General features: G+C 31.0%; 1 protein-coding gene across 6 annotated transcripts; it reads right to left on the bottom strand.

The window, feature by feature from the left end:
* Positions 1 to 1,505: 1,505 nt before the first annotated feature.
* LOC131620668 (MADS-box protein AGL24-like) lies at positions 1,506 to 15,762 on the bottom strand. Of its 6 annotated transcripts, none has more exons than XR_009289245.1 (10): positions 15,606 to 15,762; positions 15,080 to 15,278; positions 3,062 to 3,137; positions 2,920 to 2,981; positions 2,707 to 2,806; positions 2,372 to 2,413; positions 2,220 to 2,261; positions 1,921 to 2,134; positions 1,738 to 1,798; positions 1,506 to 1,650 (listed from the first exon to the last, which is right to left on the bottom strand). XR_009289245.1 is itself a non-coding variant. In XM_058891801.1 (10 exons), the coding sequence occupies exons 2-9, from the start codon at positions 15,259 to 15,261 to the stop codon at positions 1,744 to 1,746; spliced, it is 717 nt and encodes a 238-aa protein (XP_058747784.1). In that variant the 5' UTR covers positions 15,262 to 15,278; positions 15,606 to 15,762; the 3' UTR covers positions 1,506 to 1,650; positions 1,738 to 1,743. The 6 variants fall into 6 exon arrangements, 4 of the variants coding, with proteins under 4 accessions (XP_058747784.1, XP_058747785.1, XP_058747786.1 ...); XR_009289244.1 differs by having other exon boundaries at positions 1,738 to 1,852; positions 1,977 to 2,134; XM_058891801.1 differs by having other exon boundaries at positions 1,977 to 2,134.
* Positions 15,763 to 18,824: the final 3,062 nt, after the last annotated feature.

The raw sequence follows: 18,824 nt of genomic DNA, 5'->3' as shown, positions 1-18,824 counted from the left end.
GAAATTTAAATTTAGTGATGGATTGGTTTCGTAATAATTTATGACAGAATTTGAAATCCCTCACAAATTATTTGCGACATTGAAATTCGGTACGGATATATGCACGTCGCTAAATCCGTCACTAGATGTTCGGTACGGATATATGCACGTCGCTAAAAAGAGCATGAAACTCATTTGCATCTAAATTTGATAAATTAATGACAATTATCATGTGAGAGATGCTCTCATAACAAAAATAATGTTTAACGGGTTTACCTAAACAAACATCTCAATAAGTAGTTATGAAGAAAGAAAAAGGAGAAAATAATTATGATAGTTGAAAATTATGAATGTAATACAAATATATAGGGTGAATATTGGTTAGAGATAATGGAGATTAGTTTGAGAGAGTGGAGAGTGATTCCTAAAAATTATAGGAGTAGAGATGTAATAATATTTTTATTTAATTAAATAATATATTAAAATAAATTAATATTTAACAACTATGATTATTAAATTGTTTGAAATAAAAACAAATCAATATTGACAAAGAATAAATTAACCTTAGTTTTGGCTCCAAAATTTATTTCAATGACTTAACAACTTTAATTAATAATATATATATATATATATATATATATATATATATATATATATATATATATATATATATATATATATATATATATATATATATATATAATAAAGCATTCTAAATATTAAATTTGTTAATTAAACATATATAATGAAAACTTTAAAGCATAAAAAGTTTGGTAAAAAATTTTATGATGGATTGCAAGAGTAGAAAATAAATTGTGTTTAAGGTTTGTGTTTTTCACTGTATATTATTTTATTTAACTAATTATTTTTTTGTTTTATATTAAAAACAAATGAATGCAAAAGCCATCTGAAATATATTGCACGAAACACTTTCTCTTTCCCAAGATTTTAATGAAACGATGATCCATCATTAGGGGTATTTTTCTAATCTGAAATATAAAGCATTCTGAATATTAAATTTGTTAATGAAACATATAACATGAAAACTTTAAAGCATAAAAAGTTTGGTAAAATTTTTTATGATGGATTGCAAGAGTAGAAAATAAATTGTGTTTAAGGTTTGTGTTTTTCACTGTATATTATTTTATTTAACTAATTATTTTTTTGTTTTATATTAAAAACAAATGAATGCAAAAGCCATCTGAAATATATTGCACGAAACACTTTCTCTTTCCCAAGATTTTAATGAAACGATGATCCATCATTAGGGGTATTTTTCTAATCTGAATTAGTGTATATAACATTGAAATTCTAATGTAAAAAAAATCATAACGAATCAATAAAACCGAACTATAACTACTCTATAGTCGCATACTTTTTCCATCACAAATAATTTTTAATTAAGAGTTTAAATTTAAAGTTTGTTAATTTTATGAAGTTTACATTTAACTTTACCAACTTTTTGCAATTCCGATAAACAAAGTTTGGCTTAATCTTCTTCTAGGATATCAGAAAAACAAACTTCCTAAACAAATTGTTTAGAGTGCACAACAGGTTAGAGATACATGTTCTAAACTTTACACACATACAACATGAAGTTAATATATATATTTGATTTAACTTATATAGAAAGTTATTTCAGCTTCATATATAAGAAGTTATTGCTTCCACCTGATGAAAAAAAACAATTTAAACCGGGTCAGTTACCATCACAAATCATAGTCATGATTTGGAAAAGCAAACCAAAATTTCACTTACAAGAAGTTAGAGTCCATTCCTCATTGCTCCCTCATCACCATTCAATTTAGGAAATGGCAACCTGAAAAGATAGAACGAATTCTATGAAGCATCGACACATGACCTGACACAGATACTAGACACAGGTGTCAGTGTCGTGTCAGAGTCAGACACACATCGATCTAAAGTGTCAGTGTCACATACATTGACTATAAACGGCTAGGGAGCAACCGGATTCGGGAATGTCATAGGTTGCTTACCCTAACCTAAGAGAAGTATCAGAGGAATCATCTTCAAGAGAATGTCCACTATTGCAGCTGCATACATTATTCATGGACTCACATGAGACTATTTCCTGCATGGTAGTAACATCCAAGTCCCCCAAGAGAGGATTTTTTCCCTTAAATAGCATAACCATCTGAGAGAAACCATGGAAATGTCAAAATCAAAGAAAATATCATATGAATATTAAAATGAAACGATGAAATTCTTAGTTCTCATACCTTTTGCTTTAAATTATTGTTCTCCTCTTCTAACTGGACACTCTTTTTTGGCACATGGTCAAACAATGCAAAGAAACTTGTTTATAGAAATAAAATATTCAAATATAGATCTCATAATATTATTATCAGATGAACAACAGTTTCAAACAAACCTTTATCTGAAGTGCACCAATCTCATTCATAATTTTCTTTTCCTGAATTTAAAGATTATATGATTTATCATTAGTATCTTTAGTAATTATAAAGCAATCACACACACAAGAAATCATATATTATACACAGAATTGATCAGGTCCGTTTTTCAGGTCGTGCAAAACAGATGATCGCACAAGATTCAAAATTTGACACGGTTAAACTTCGGCTAAATAAAAATCTCATAAAATATTTATCACTTAAACCGTGAGTAATAAAACAATTATTAAATTTTGCCATAGTTAAACCGTGAATAATCTATATAGAGCCTACAATCCTGATTATATACACATACCTTCATCTCAATCACACGCTTGAGTCCTGTTTCAAGTGTCCTCTCCAATTGCTGCAACCCCTCCATGTTTAACCCTTCAAAATCTTCTCCTTTCAGTCCCCTGGTGAAAATACAAAGAAATAAGAATTTTATGCACAAAACTTAAATATTTTTAATTTTGTGTTTTATCTTAAATTTAATTTTAAATCTTTCAGTTTAAGAAAATTGTGAAACCTTAGTTGTTGGGTTTTATCAGCAAATTCCTTTTGCAATTCAGCTGACAAGCTTTTCTCTACCTGAAATTAAGAAACAAAAATAAATGAAAGATATATATTAGAAAAATATATATTAAACTTAATTGTTTTTAATACTTTACCTGCAATTGTAGAGGTTTGTCCAATTTGTTGTTTTGTTGGGAGTGCTGAGTATACCTTGTAATTATGTCCTTCATACTTTATCAAACCAAAAATAATAATTAGTAAAGATGACAAATATAAGAGGTAAAGGTTAAGCATGATAAAAACTATAAATAAACATGTTGGGAAAGGATGTTAAATTAATAACCCTTACAACATTCCATCATGTTAAAAAACTTAGTGTGAAGTATTAAGTAATGGATTATTTGACTCTTCCAAAGAGTATATTTAGTATGAGGTTGAATTCATTGCTTGTGATTGGTATAGCCAGTAAGTTCTAATACCTTCACTTTTCCTTGGGGTATGATAACTAGTGTGGCTTCCATTATTAACTTGTCGATTAATGGGTCTGAGGCTTCAATAGCTTAGGATGCCTAAATTCCAAAATTGATATTTCAATTTTGAATTCGAGTTATGGTTAATCCAATTTTGTGTAACATGAGGATAACACTTTTGGCGACATCACAAATGCATAACACAGTGCATTATTCTTGTATTGGAAGGAGGGTTTACGCAATCACAAGAAAGTGTAAATGGTACGTGGAATAAGATGGTTTAAGAGATTGAAAAATGGTTAAAGTGGCGTTGGGTGAATCAAGAGGTTTTGAACCCAGGGGTAAATAATCATGGTGGTGGAATGAAAATGTCCTCGGTAAATTTTTAGTAAAAAATGATTGTTTTAAAGAGTGCTCTAGGTGTAAAAACGCCAAAACTTGGGAAAAGTACCAGAAAGCTAAGAATGAGACCAAAAAGACGGTGAGTGAAACAAGATTCCACGATTTTGACGGATTATACTAATATCTAGGAACCAATGAAGGGGAAAAATCTATATATAGGCTTTCTAAGGGAAGAGAAAGAAAGATTAGAGATATGGGTCAAGTCAAGTGTGTTAAAGATGAAGAATGTAGAGTCGGTAAAAAGATATAAAGGGTAAGTGGAAGACGTTTTCTACAACCTATTTAATGAAGGATATGGACTCTAGCATTAAAGAAGAGGATCATAACTATAATTACTACCATCGATTTCAGAAACAAGAGGTAAAGGAAGAGTTGAAAAGAATGAGTAACAGTAAGGCAATTGGACTAGACAACATACATATTAAAGTGTGGAAAATTCTTGGAAATAAAGGTATTAAGTGGCTCACCAAACTCTTTAATGAAATTATGAGGTCTAAGAGCATGTCGAATGAATGTAGAAGAAACACTTTAATTTTAATCTATTAGAACAAAGGGTATATACAAAATTGTGCAAATTATAAGGGGATTAAACTTATGAGTCATACCAAGAAGTTATGAGAATGAGTGATTGAACGGAGATTAAGAAAAAAGACTCAAGTCACTGAAAATCAAATTGGTTTTAAATTTAGAAGTTCGACCATGGAAGCGATTTATTTGTTACGGCGTGTGATGGAGCAATAATAGATGGACCTACAATACCTGCACTTAAATTTTATTGACTTGGAGAAGACATATGATAGAGTGCCTATAGAGATTTTCTAGAAAGCCCTAGAGAAGAAAGAGTTTAGGATTGCACATATTAGACATATCCAAGATATGTATGAAGGAATCTCGACTAGTGTGTGGACTCGGGGTGGAGAGACAGACAATTTTCTCATTACAATTGGTTTGCATCAAGGTTAAACCCTAAGCCCTTACCTTTTTACCTTAATTTTGGATGTACTCACAGAACTCATCCAAGAGCTAGTACAGAGATGCATGATTTTTTCAAATGATATAGTCATTCTTAGAGAGTCGAAGGAGGATTTAGTTGAGAGGTTGGAAACTTGGATACGAGCTTTAGAAGCACATGGTTTTTGCCTAAGCATTAGTAAGACAGAGTATATGGAATGTAAGTTCAACAAAAGAATAAGTGTTTCTAATCTAGAGGTGAAAGTTGGAGACCATATTATCCCTCAAGTCACGTGGTTTAAATATCTTGAGTCTGTAATACAAAATGATGGCCCCTACCTTTTTACCTTAATTTTGGATGTACTCACGAAACTCATCGAAGAGCTAGCACCGAGATGCGTGGTTTTTTCAAATGATAAAGTCATTCTTGGAGAGTCGAAGGAGGATTTCATTGAGAGGTTGAAAACTTGGATACGAGCTTTAGAAACGCTTGGTTTTTGTATAAGAAGAAGTAAGACAGAGTATATGGAATGTAAGTTCAACAAAAGAAGAAGTGTTTCTAATCTAGAGGTGAAAGTTGGAGACTATATTATCCCTCAAGTCACATGGTTTAAATATCTTGGGTCCGTAATACAAAATAATGTAGAAATAGAAAGGGATTTTATTTTATTAGTTTTAGAAATATTTTGCTCAATTGAGAATATAAATCATCAATTAAAATCGTTGGATTAAAAGAAAATATAGGGCTAAGATTTGGAGCAAATCTTTAAACTTACTCTTAAAAAAAATATAATTCATCTCTTATATAATCGAGTTGACTCATGAACCTAACGAGTCGAATTATATATAGTTCAAATTTAGCTCATTTAGTTAGAGAACCTAGTTTTTAGCTCATATTCAACTTATTTGGTTCATGAACCTACTTCAACGATTTAATTATCGAAACAAGTTCCGAACTATTTTTGAGTTGGCTCGGTTCATTGCCAGTCCTATACACCTCAGATGCGACAAGAGTAGTTGCTAAGAAAATGGTAAGCATGATTTGTTTTGCTTATGTTATTTGTTATTTAAATGCTTTGGAAATAATATATGTAAGTTGTTCATGTTGTGTAAGATAAGTTGGTCGAGGAGGCCCGTGAAGGAACATTTGTTTCAAAACCACGACATGATATACTAGTAGATGCTATCAGAACAAATGAGCATGGTGTGCGTGTTTGTGGTGTTGGAAAAGGTGACGGCATGAGGTTATTCTTTGGTTCAGTAACAAAAAGCATCGAAAGCCAGGAATTTCTTGCACAAAGACAAAAGATTGAGAATGTTGAGAAGCAGTTAGAAGAACAAAGGAGGATATGTTTGAAGAGGAGAGGGAAAGACGAAAAAAAGATATGGAAAAGTTTGATAAGTTGGAATAGTTATATTCAACATGTGCTTTGTTTGAGATGTTAGTGTTTTATCATAAATGTATGATATATATTATGCTTATTTTGTTTTATGTTAGAGATTAAGTAACAACATCGAGCAACGTACAAATGAAGATCAACATTATGTTGATGGTGATGATAATGATAATGATGATCACACTCCAAGTAGAAGTGGTGTACGTCGTGCTAGCACCAAAGAAAGTAATTGTTCAGCCCCTTCCCCCTGAATATAACCGCAATGAGTTAATGCCAATGGACCTTAGCGCAAATGAAATCACCATGTTATACTTTAACGTTGCGGTGATGAATGCATCACAACCTCTTCATCTAGAATATTATCCATGTCTGGAGTTCTTCTATTACATTCTTGAAGATGTAAGGGATTTTCTCGGTGGATATAAGTGGTTGGACGTAGCGATATTGCAAGTTTGGAGCACATAAGTATATAATTGTTTATATACATGTCATTATAGAACATTATAATTTTTTTATTTCCTCCCTTAATTTTTTAATTTTTTTAACCATTTAGGTACATTCACGGTGTTTGTATTGAGCTAAATAAATCGAGTACTTATGAAATCTTGGATCCATTTTTTATTCAATGGGAATATAATGATCCAAAATCCATTGAAGAGTACGTGAAAAGACGGTTACATGAGGGAAAAAAAATCCAAAATCCATTTTTTGTAATTGATGTTTATGTATTCTATATTTAGTTTTGTTTTAGCAAATACTAATTATATATATGCTCGTGTTTATTCAGTGATCATTGAAAATTGATCATCATAAAATTTGGGACGAATACAATAACTACACTGTGTGCCTTACATTATAAACTCGATAGGAAAATGAAAGATATTGTTAATCGATAAGTGTATATTACTATTTTCTTTGACATTTTAATTAGTTTATCGTATAATATGTTTAATTCATTTTCAATATACGGTGTTGTGCAACAAGTGAATATCATGCATAATGTTAAAAGAAAGCCCACATGGCTCTTGCCTAATGTAAGTGGCCCGATTACCTGTTTCTTTCATTTACATTCCTGTGTGGTTATATTGATGTAATTATTGCTTAAATTTGTAGAAGAGGAAACTACCAGGGAAATACGAGTGTGGATATTATGTCATGAAACATATGTTAAATATACCCTTGTCGGCACTGTTGATTCATGGGATAAGGTTTATATATTATAAAATGTTTACATATATTATATATAAGTTGACTATTAAATTATTATCATGCATGATATTCACTTTTTTGCTCTTTATTATGTAAATGTTTAACGACGAAACAGCATTCCCCGTTGAGGACTTTGTAGATCTTCGTAAACGTTGGGCGTATATCCACAATGTGCTTAAGGGTTCTGCTGATTGATTTATTGAGATGTGATAATGACTTATATTCTTTATTGATGTGAATATTACTTTTGACTTAAACATATTTTGTGTTTAATGTAAATATTAGTTTTGGCTTTTGATGCACAATGTTAGCTGTTATTTATGCTCTTTATGCATGGTTAACAAAAATATAGGTTGTTTTAAATTCTCTAACATGGTTATAATAGATACAAGTTAAAAAATGAGAAAAATTTGAAAAACACATTATTGCATTTTTAAAACAAAGGAAGTTTTGACAGCGGTTATAACACCTAATTGTAGTTGTATATTGAACACTGACCAGAATAATATAAATTATAAAACGTTGATGTTTAGTATCGAACCTGGGTCCTTTAGGTCTATCACAATGGTTAGATGAACTAACCGTTGTGATGTTGCATGCGCTTTTTAGAATACAACAACGGTCCTAGGACCGTGATTGTAAGTAACACATTTACTACAACACTCTACATAACAACGCCTAGACCGTTAAATAGGTTTTCCGTAGTAGTGTAATATGCTTGATCCTGGGATAATACACATGATTGTTGCTAAATAAATGGCACTCTAACTATCACAATGAAACCCGACTTCACCTTGCTCAACACCTGATTCTCTCACAAATCATGTAAGTTATAAAGCATCTTTGGAAGCTTAAGGTGTTACCATGTACTTTACTTTAGTTGTCGACATGATCCCTAAGGATTGAAAAGATAATTTTCAACAAATAGGTCTTCTCACTAACATAAAGATATAACATGTTGTAGGCCTTATATCATCCATATCACCAGCATATTCTGAATCAACATATCCTACAACTGAATGATCATCATGTTTGCTTCTAAACATGATACCATGACATGTTGTACCATTAAAGTACTTGAAAATCCACTTGAGTGCTTCCCAATGATGTTTTCCCGGTTGGAAATAAACTTACAAACTTGTCTTACAACTTGTGCCAGAGTTGGTTTAGTGCAGACCATAGCATACATTAAACAATCAACAACACTGACATAATTAACCTTTAACATAAAATTAGCTTCTGCATCTTCCTTTGGAGTGACAAGAATATAAAAGAAACATTATCAAGGTTTCTAATCTAAACACAAATGTCATACTCACACCTTCTATAGCCAATCTCAAACACGTATGAATCAAAACGCTAGTACCATTGCCTTGGAGACTCTCTTAAACCTTACAAAGAATTCTTCAATCTACAGACTATCCTGCAATGTCCAGTGTCGCTGAAAACCTTTGACGGCTTTATGTAAATTTTCTTATCTAGATTACCATAAAGAAATATTATCTTCATCTCCATCTGCTCTAAATGCATGTCCCGACTAGCTACCGAGGCTAACAATTGCCTAATAGATGTATGCATGGAGACAGAAGATAAAATCTCATCATAGTCAATCACATTCTATTGTGAGTACCCCTTTTCTATAAGACGAGCCTTGAAATTTCTCCCTTCTTTTTCTATTATTGATAATTTTCTCTTGAACACCCACATACAATCAGTGCCTCTTTTCCCATTAAGAATATGAACAAACTCCCATGTATGATTTTTCTTCAAGAACTTCATCTTCTCCATTATTGCACACATCCACTTATCTTTCTCCTGGCTATCTATAGCCTCTTGAACGGTGAAAGAGTTTCTAGGACTAGGAAGATGTGTACAGGCTACAAAGTATTCATATCAATATTTTTTTGTGGCTTGGTTGAATGATGCTCCCTGGCTCATACAAAAATAAAATCATGTACTCCACATGAAACTTCAGGTCCTTGGTCAATTTCAATATTAGATTCTTGTTTCTATTATGGTTCAGACACTACCTACATATTATTCACTGGTGGCGGATCAACATTCACCTAAACGCCTATTTGCTAGAAGTTTCTCCTTTAGATGCTAAAACTTATGTTGTAACTAACTGCTTCAACATTAATTGCTTGTCAAAAACAACATTTATGTTGATTACCATTTCTTTTTAATCGAATCATATAACTTGAATCCCTTCACACCTCTTTATGTAGCCGAGGAAGACACACTTATTCGACTTTGGATCAAGTTTGGTTTGATCTTTATTAGATATATATATATATATATATATATATATATATATATATATATATATATATATCTAATAAAGATCTATATATATATACACACACACATAAGCTAAACACCTAAAAATCCTTAAATTGTCAAGATTAATAGGAATACTTATCCATACATATTCTACAACCTTCCCCTCCAATGAAGCTTGTGGTGACGTGTTGACTATTAACATAACACGTCGTGTTAACTCCCTTTGCCTAAAAACCTTTGGATAGTCCAACATTTAATAATAGACATCTTGCCCTTCCAGTTAGAGACCTATTCATTCTCTTTGCCACGCCATTTTGTTATGGTGTCTTACGCATTAAGAAATATCTTTGAATACCACATTCTTCACAAAACCTTTTGAAATTCGAATTACTGTACTATGCCACATTATCTAACCGCAAATACTTGATTTTTCTTCATGTTTGATTCTTTACCTCCATCTTCCACAACTTGAATTAGGTAAAGACGTTAAATTTCTAATTTAAGAAATAAACCCAAACTTTTCAAGAAAAATTATCTATTAAAGTCCCAAAATACCTAGAACTACCCAGGGAAACCTCTTTGGTAGCCTCCCACACATTGGAATTCATAGTCTTAAATTTCCTCTATTTCTTGGTTTTCTGGTCTTGAACCGAGCACGACATTCTTTCTCAAGTACAGAATACTTCCACAAATCCATCTTCTAACTATGAACACCCTTATATATTTCCTCTTATAATTTTTCATCCTCCCAAGTTCGCTAAGATGATCCAAGCGCATATTCCAGAGTTTGATTGCATCATTATCAGATTCAACTAATGCAACATCAACTATAACAATGTTTCCCAATAGTTTGTAGATGTTACCTGCAATCCTCCTTGCTCTCATCATAGTCAAGGCACCCTTGCTAACTTCCTTAATGTCTCTATATCCATAAAACCTATAAGAGAATGCATTTTCTTGTCAAGTACCTAGGGAATTCAAGTTCTTCCTTAATTTTAGGATATATCTAACACCATCGAATGTTTTCATACCACCATCGTCCATGTCGATTTTGATTTGCCTCATTCCAATGATAATACATGACTTATCATCACCTAGGTAAACAAATTCAAAATGACCTAAATTTAATGTATTGAACCATTTCAGGTGCGTCGTTATGTGTTAAGAACAACCAAAGTCAAGATTCAACACAATCGTACACTTGCTAGATGAAACACACAACATATCTTCTTCACTGCTAGAATCATCAACTTGAAACACATTTATAAAACTGGATGAGCCATGTTTTTTTTGGACAATCCTTCTTCCAATGATTAATCTTTTTGCAACTATAACACTCAACAATTTTCAAATGGCAAAAGCTAACGTGTGCCCCAAAGTCACAAGTTAATAAACTAGTTATAGAAATATTATCTTGAAATGTGTGCATTCAATTTTTTGAAATTTTAAATATGAATTTATTACACTTACTTTTTTCTAATTATAGTATCCTTAATATGTGCCCTAAGAGCACACGTTAGCATGACCCTTTTCAAATTCTTAGATTTAGACATCTTTTTTCTAGAACCTATTTTACCTTTGCTCCGTCCATGAGCTTGACTCCTCTTCACATACAGAATATTGCCTTGATTTCCTTCCTATACATTTTATTTCCTTTGAAATGAGACAAAGTGTAGCAGTAATCACATCAAAACTGATAATGTTTTTCCCTAGACAAAAGTATTCACTATGTGATCACAAGAATCTGATAATGAGCACAACAAAATAATTATCTTATTTGTGTCATCAATCTTTACCCTAAGCCTCACCATATCAATAATTATGATGATATAAACATTGACATGTTGTTGCAAATCAAATTCTTCCTACATCTTCAAATTGTATAGTCAATACTTCGCGAACAATTTGTTCATCAGCATCTTTGACATATATTGAATCTATAATTAGTCTCAAACCTCCTTCGGCACCGTTAAGTCCAGCATTGATACATCACTTCATCTAAAGCACATAGGAGAATCAATCACGTGACCTTCTCCTTCATCTCTGCCTAATCGGTATCTTCCATGTCGGTTGATTTCGTCTCACATTGTGCCTTCTGTAAACTTTTTTGAGCTAACAAATCCTTAAACCTTATTTTCCATAATCTTAAATTGCTCGCCCTATCAAACCTTGTCGCCTAAAATTTTGCACCGAGCTAATTGTCATCTAATACCAATTGTTAGAACAACACCTAATTTAGAAGATTGCAGAGACGAAATAAAGAAAATGAATATGATTGATATTTAATAATATAGTTCAGACAATAATGTTTACCTCTGCGAATATAGAGCATATATAGCCCCATTTTATTTTTGTGTTGAAATTAAGGTTACAGTCTTACAAACAATATGTAATACTTCAACTTAGTTTACAATACTACTCCTGAATCGTGCAAGTCGTTCCTCATCCCTATCTCTCTTTAGTGTCTTCAAAGAAGAAGAAGGTTTTATGGATAAAGAAATATGAATTTATCTATGGGCTTCCACGTTGTTTTTATAAAAGTTGTTATGTTTGTCTTTTAATTTATTTTATTTTTTCCTATTCCTTAAAGTTCCATCTATAAATTTGAAAGTTATTTTAAGTATTTTTCTGGGAGGGATGGTGAGTAAGTTCATTGTGTGTCTTGGGTTAATTAAAGAACTAGTGAGTTGGGATAAAGAATTTGGAAGTTTAGATTTGAGAAATTTGAAAACTATGATGTTGCGTTTTGTAGTTAATCCAATAAATATGGAATATTGAATGGTGAAATGGTCAAAGGATCCAATAAATACTCAGTTTGATGGAAGGATATTAAGTTGATTTGATGAATGTTGGTAGGATTAGCGCCAATTGGTTTTTTAATACTCTCTATCATGCTTGTCAAGATCTCGATCTAGATCTTAAAATCTTAAGATTTTACGATCTCACTCACCCTCAACGATCCGGGTCTTAAGTAGAATTGCGTGTTGTAGCCAAATTGTGAAAAAAACCAAATAAAATCTTTCATTTTGTGTGATCTTTTCCAGCTTCAGCCGTGATTGGCTGTTTTCCGACCACCACCATTAAAAGGTGAGAAGAATAACAAGATGTATAGGCACAACAATTACAGTTAGGCGGGGATGAATTTGCGCCTTCTAAAAAGAAGTTTTAGATTTAGGGTTTAGAGAATAAACTTCTCACTGGTAAGGTTTGTTTTAACTACTTGACTTATGATAATACTAGTAATTGACCACATATGTCCCTAATGTCTAAACATTAACAAATGTTCAATAAAATCTCAATCATAAATGTCTAAAGAATACGAGAAAGAGTCATTTTCTCACGAATACACTTGCCTACTAACATATATCATGAAAAAATACTTTAAATATATACTATTCTTTTTCATTTTAGTAGGATATAATGATTTTTGTTGTGATCTTATGTTTTACGATTTTGTTATCCCCCTCGATCTTACAAAAATAATTGAGTAGGATCTTTCGATCTTAACTACGATTTTATATTTTACGATCTTGCTATTCTCTCCCGATCTTTGGTAAGATCTTGATCTTGATAACCTTGCTCTCTATACTAGTGTTAGAAATGGTAAGAATGCAAGTTTTGGCCAAATCTAAAGATGTGTTGAGTGATATATATAGTAGACCAAAACAAATTATGTGATAAAGCTATATTATATGATAAAGCTATATTCTATGATAAAGCTATAAATTTAGGGGTTTGCTCAACCCACTTCATGTGTTACTCACGCACTTTAAGGAAATTTCAAAAATAACACTTAATTTTAAATTTTAAAATTAGAACGCACTAAAACACGAAAAAAAAAATCTGGAAATTTGAAATAACCTTCAAAATACTTTGCTAAGCAATTCTAGAGATTGGAATCTGGACGCACATAAAAGATAACATCTAGAATGGAACCATGAACACGTAATTTTCAAACTAATATGAATTCCAAAGTTCGGATTGAATCCAAAGATTGGAATTTGAACGCTTATGTTTAAGTAACTCGCGCCTTTTTCTCTACCTTCACATTTCCATTTATGCAAAATAGCAAAAACATAGAATGCAAAAAGAGGGAACTCAGAAGCGATTATAGAGCAATTTCTCTTTATTTTCAAGCATTGCCATAGCTTTTATCCATATTGAAAATCTAATCCACTATTTATTTGAAACTTCTCTCCATTGCGTTGGTAACTTGCTCATTCTCGTTCTTTTTTTGATTTCACATGCATGCACTGCTGAAATAGATTATAGGTATGATTGGGCTAAAAACCTCCTAGGGCTGAACTAAGTTAATTTCGTTTGCAACTTTCAAGAACAACATCATAATCTATAAGAAGCATGATAAAACTTGTGATGCCATATGATCAAGGCTTTTTCTGACTTGTCCATTGACAATATCATAATAGATATTCCAATTGTCTCAATTTGGTAAGAAAATATCATTATAGGATTTTCTATACTTTTGAATAAAAAAGTTTTGTTTTGGATGAGATTTCATGCCTCATTTTATTATTATCACTTTACAAGAAATAGAGATAATTACTAAAAGAAATTCATCCTTTGGGTATTTTGGATATTGGGTAGTCCTTAAATTTAATGTTATTTTTTATTTATTTATTGAAAAATCTGACCTTATATAAAAAATAAATATATTTAAATTACTTATTCATATTTTATCTTAGAGTTATATGCAGATTTGACCTATAGATTATTTTTTGAGTGATTTAGTTTCACAATATTAAAAACTTAAACAAATGTATTGGATTGGATTGAATTTTCTTTTAAACAAATTCAGTCTAATGGTTAGATTAATAACTAGTAATAGAAGAGTAAATCCAAACTTAAATAGCCAAGTTTTCAAAGCTAGATCTTAAGTTTGAAAGATTTGATTGATGTGATATTACAAGATTTTTTGGCAAGAATTTAGATAAATGATAAGGGATGAAAAGAGTTAATCACAACAATTGTAAACTAAAAATATATTTCTATTTTGATGAAGCATCATACTTACATTACTCACCTCAATTGATGTAGTTGAAATTCATTTGAGTATTTTAGAAAATAAGTATTAGTATTAAAACTCTCTTTCTATTTTAAAAATATATATACACAACTATTTAAAGGAAAAATATACATATCTAAATGTTATGATATAATATTCTATTTCTTTTCACCATTTATATATATTTGATATTCTTTTTTTTTTAATAGACAATCCATCTACATAGTAAATACTGTGTACCTTTGCAGCTAGCCCTATTTTCCAGCAAGTCATATCAGTACTATAAACTCTAAACTATAGCATTATAAACTATTATTACTATTATTATTATTATTATTATTATTATTATTATTATTATTATTATTATTATTATTATTATTATTATTTTTGAAAGACAAAAAGTACAAAATAGTAATGTAATTAATAAACCGTACGTACCTTGAACTGGCATATTCATAGAGTTTCCCAGTTGTTGAGAAAATAATAAGACCAACTTCAGCATCACACAACACTGATAACTCCTCAGCTTTCTTGAAGATCCCTCTTCTTCTCTTTGAAAATGTTACTTGTCTTGCTGTTGCATTATCTATTTTCTTTATCTTTATCTTCTGCCGAGCCATTGATTAATCTTTCTCTACTACATTCAAAATTATTTCATTATTTCATTTCACCTAGCTAATAATAATAATACACTTAAATAAATCATTTAGTTTGATTAAGAAAATGAGATTTATTTCATATATGATGTAAAATAATCAACCTAAATTGACCAAAACCCTAGTTTCAGATCTGGTGAATAGTATATGAAATCATGTATGAGAGGAAATATAAACAAAAAGAGTTATGATTTTGATGAGAAATGAAGGCATAAATAAAGATGTTGTTGCTAATAATAGAAAGAAAAGATGAAAGAATAGAGAGGAAGATAGAAAATGAGAGAAAGAAAAGGAAAGAAAGAGAAAACCTGATTAGAATGGTGTGGCTGAATTTTCAAGAAAGGAAAGGGGGTTTCTTCCCAAATATAGCTAATAAAGAATCTTACTTTCCTTCTTTGTTACTTACATAAATATCTTCTGAAATTTGTACGACATTTTCTTTTGTGCTACCTAAAAGTCTCCAATAATAACTCAATAAGTCAAAAATTATAAATAGTGTTATGAGTTCTTTTTCTTTTAATAACAAATGTATGATAGTACAACTTAGTATATATATTTTTTTAAGGAGAAAGAATAGGTCATATATTTTTTAATATTTTTTAATTTTATTTAATATGATCGTTTGATCAATTCTTTTAACCGTTAAGATTTGATGTAAGTCTTTTAAATTTACAATTGGTGTAATTCTTTTAAATAGCCCATTATTACAAAAAGATTTTTCGTAACATAGTATTACAACACTCTTCCTATTAACTGTGGTAATAACTCGTTTTCATGCTTTTTTTTTGTGTTTACTGAGAGATATTTCACTAATGTCATTGTTAACAACCGTAATGAAATGTACCTGGAGTGAAAGGGTTTGAATCTCAGCACCAATAACTTTCCATTTATCGTGACAAAATTGGCTTGACCTTGTATATCACCATAATTCTTTTAATCAACCGTGGTGTAAAGTGCAATCATTTCATCATAGTTCCTCTTATCTACCATGAAGAAAGGTGTTACATATTTATATATAAGCGAAATTATCTCCCACTTTAGTATATAACAGTCATATCTCTCAAAAGAAAACCCTAATATCTATTTCACTCGTCTCTCTCAAAATAAAATCTTAACATCTATGTCACTCGTCTCACTCGTATTGAAACCCCAAACTTATGTTGAGAACTATTCTTCTTCAAATATTAGGAAATCTCTACCTTACAGGTTTGTCTTAATAATAATTTATGTTTCAAAATCTTTTTACCTATTATTTACGTTTCAATAGTTTGTTTCATAATGTTTGAACTTTCTGCTTGTTTTGACTTGTAGGTATGGATGGGTTAATGAAAAAATTAACGAGGATAAAGCTAAAGTGAGCGCTGTAAACTTATGTGAAAGACCCAGAATTAGATTGACATCCATTCAAAGTTAACACGTGTTTGCTGCTCTCACTTCAGCTTCATCTTCCTTTCATTTTGAATGTCATTATAGGACAGGTATGTTTCTGACACATCTTATGAGTTGATGTTGTTGTTGCTATTAATAACAATTGTATGTTGTTTAAGGCTTGTTGTTGATGAATGTTGTTGTTAATGTTTGTTCAAAAAATGAGTTTATTATATCTTATGTGGCTTTAGTGTTTTTTCAACACCTTATCGGATAACTTTTTAGATTGCATTAAAAAATTATAATATGATAGATAAAGTTATGTTAGAAAACAAGTTACACGTTCAATTCTAGACAAGAATTATTCATCCCATTAATACATCACTTGCTGACAGAAAACACTTTTACCAAAAAAAATGATGTTGAATTAAATTGCAGAAGGTAAAAGAACACAATCAATTATTAACCTAGTTCGGTGCAACGTCACCTACTCTGAGGGCTACCAAGCCAAGAAGGAAATTCACTATGATAATATTATTTCAAAGCCTAAACAGTCTCAGTTTGCAACTTCTCGCCTAATCACTACCTTATGCAACTTCTCCCTAAAACCCTCTAGAATGAGATCTCCCTCTCACTTTCTACAACTAATCACCTCAGTGATTAAAACCAGTTACAGTCCCAGTGACTATATCAAAACAACCAAATAGATATTGCACTTCCAATAAACAATACTTAGTTTTGCTTAAAAGTTTCAACTAAGAACAATACTCAACTCTTTGCTTAAAAGCTCATGAGTGAGAACAATTAGTCTACGTCAATGTATCAGCAGATACATGAGTGATATACAAAGAAAACACAAAGACCTTGATGTACTGTCAAAACCCTAAACCATTATTTGCACCCTCGATTTATTGTTGTGAATGCTTGCTATTTTAGGTTTAGCAAGTCCTTATTTATAGACTATTGCATTATGGGCTTGGACTCTTGAATCAAATCCAATCTTCTCCTTTTTAATCAGCTGCAAGATCTTCACACAAAAATAGGATCAAATCAAATCAAATCAAAGTTTTCTAAATAGTAATGAAGATCCTTTTTATGAAACCAAATCAAATCTCCACTGTCCCTAAAATATCTTTGATTGGTTGCGCTTGTATCAGCGCCAGAATCTTCCAGAATATCATATATTTCAATCAAATCTTCAAGGATTTAAACCAGATGTACTGCCAAGATATTCTGGTATAACATGTCATAATATTTGTCATAACATCTGTTAAAACACATGACAGCAGACCCTGTTACGACAGTTGGTCAAGATGTTACAATATCTTTCTCAACATCAGATAAGAACCATGTTTTAGAAAAATTTATGCCAACCATAAAACCACGGATCTAATCGTTTGAGACACGACAAAGAGTTTTTGCATTATGGATAATTCGAGGAGGACTTTTGTAGAGTTCGAGGTGAGATGAAGAATCTTTTGTTGGTGCAAGCCCTAGAGACCAATTGTTTTATTATATTTTAGTACTTTTATCCAATTATCTACTACTAATAATAATAATAAGACATTTATTTGTTATGTTTATTTTTCCAAAAATAATAAAGTTCCCAGAATAGCTAGTTCATTTAATAAAACATTAAGTTTGACTTAATCATAAGATCTCATTAAACATAAGGATATTATTATTAAAGTATCCATAGTTAAGCTTTATTGTAAAGTGGGATAACATTAAAGTTTTGAGACTATTATGTGAATAGACTAGTGATCAAATCACATGGATCATGGATAAAGAGTTATCAAGTCTTCACATATATGTGAATATTATAAGTAATATCTATACTAGATTGACCCACCATGAGAATACTATATAGAATGTTATGTAAGTGTCATAATTTATTCTCAAGGTGATAGTGGTGTATACCACCCATCGACCTAAAACCACTATGGACCTTAGATGTGTAGTCGAATACTTTATTGTCAATCAAACTCTGTCTGTAAAAGGATGATCATAAATATAGTTAATGGGTACTCTACAAATCATGTTGAGGTACATGAGTGACCTAGATGAAATTTGTTCATCCTTCATTGTGAGGTAAACGTAGTACATTGTAAGGTACGGTTTACTTAAGTGAACTACCAGTACAAAAAACAAGTTAATTT

The sequence above is a fragment of the Vicia villosa genome, linkage group LG7, assembly GCF_029867415.1.
Source record: "Vicia villosa cultivar HV-30 ecotype Madison, WI linkage group LG7, Vvil1.0, whole genome shotgun sequence".
NCBI classification, from domain to species: Eukaryota; Viridiplantae; Streptophyta; class Magnoliopsida; order Fabales; family Fabaceae; genus Vicia; species Vicia villosa.
The sequence above is the reverse complement of the archived record's forward strand: the minus strand, read 5'-3'. Positions and strand labels throughout refer to the sequence as shown.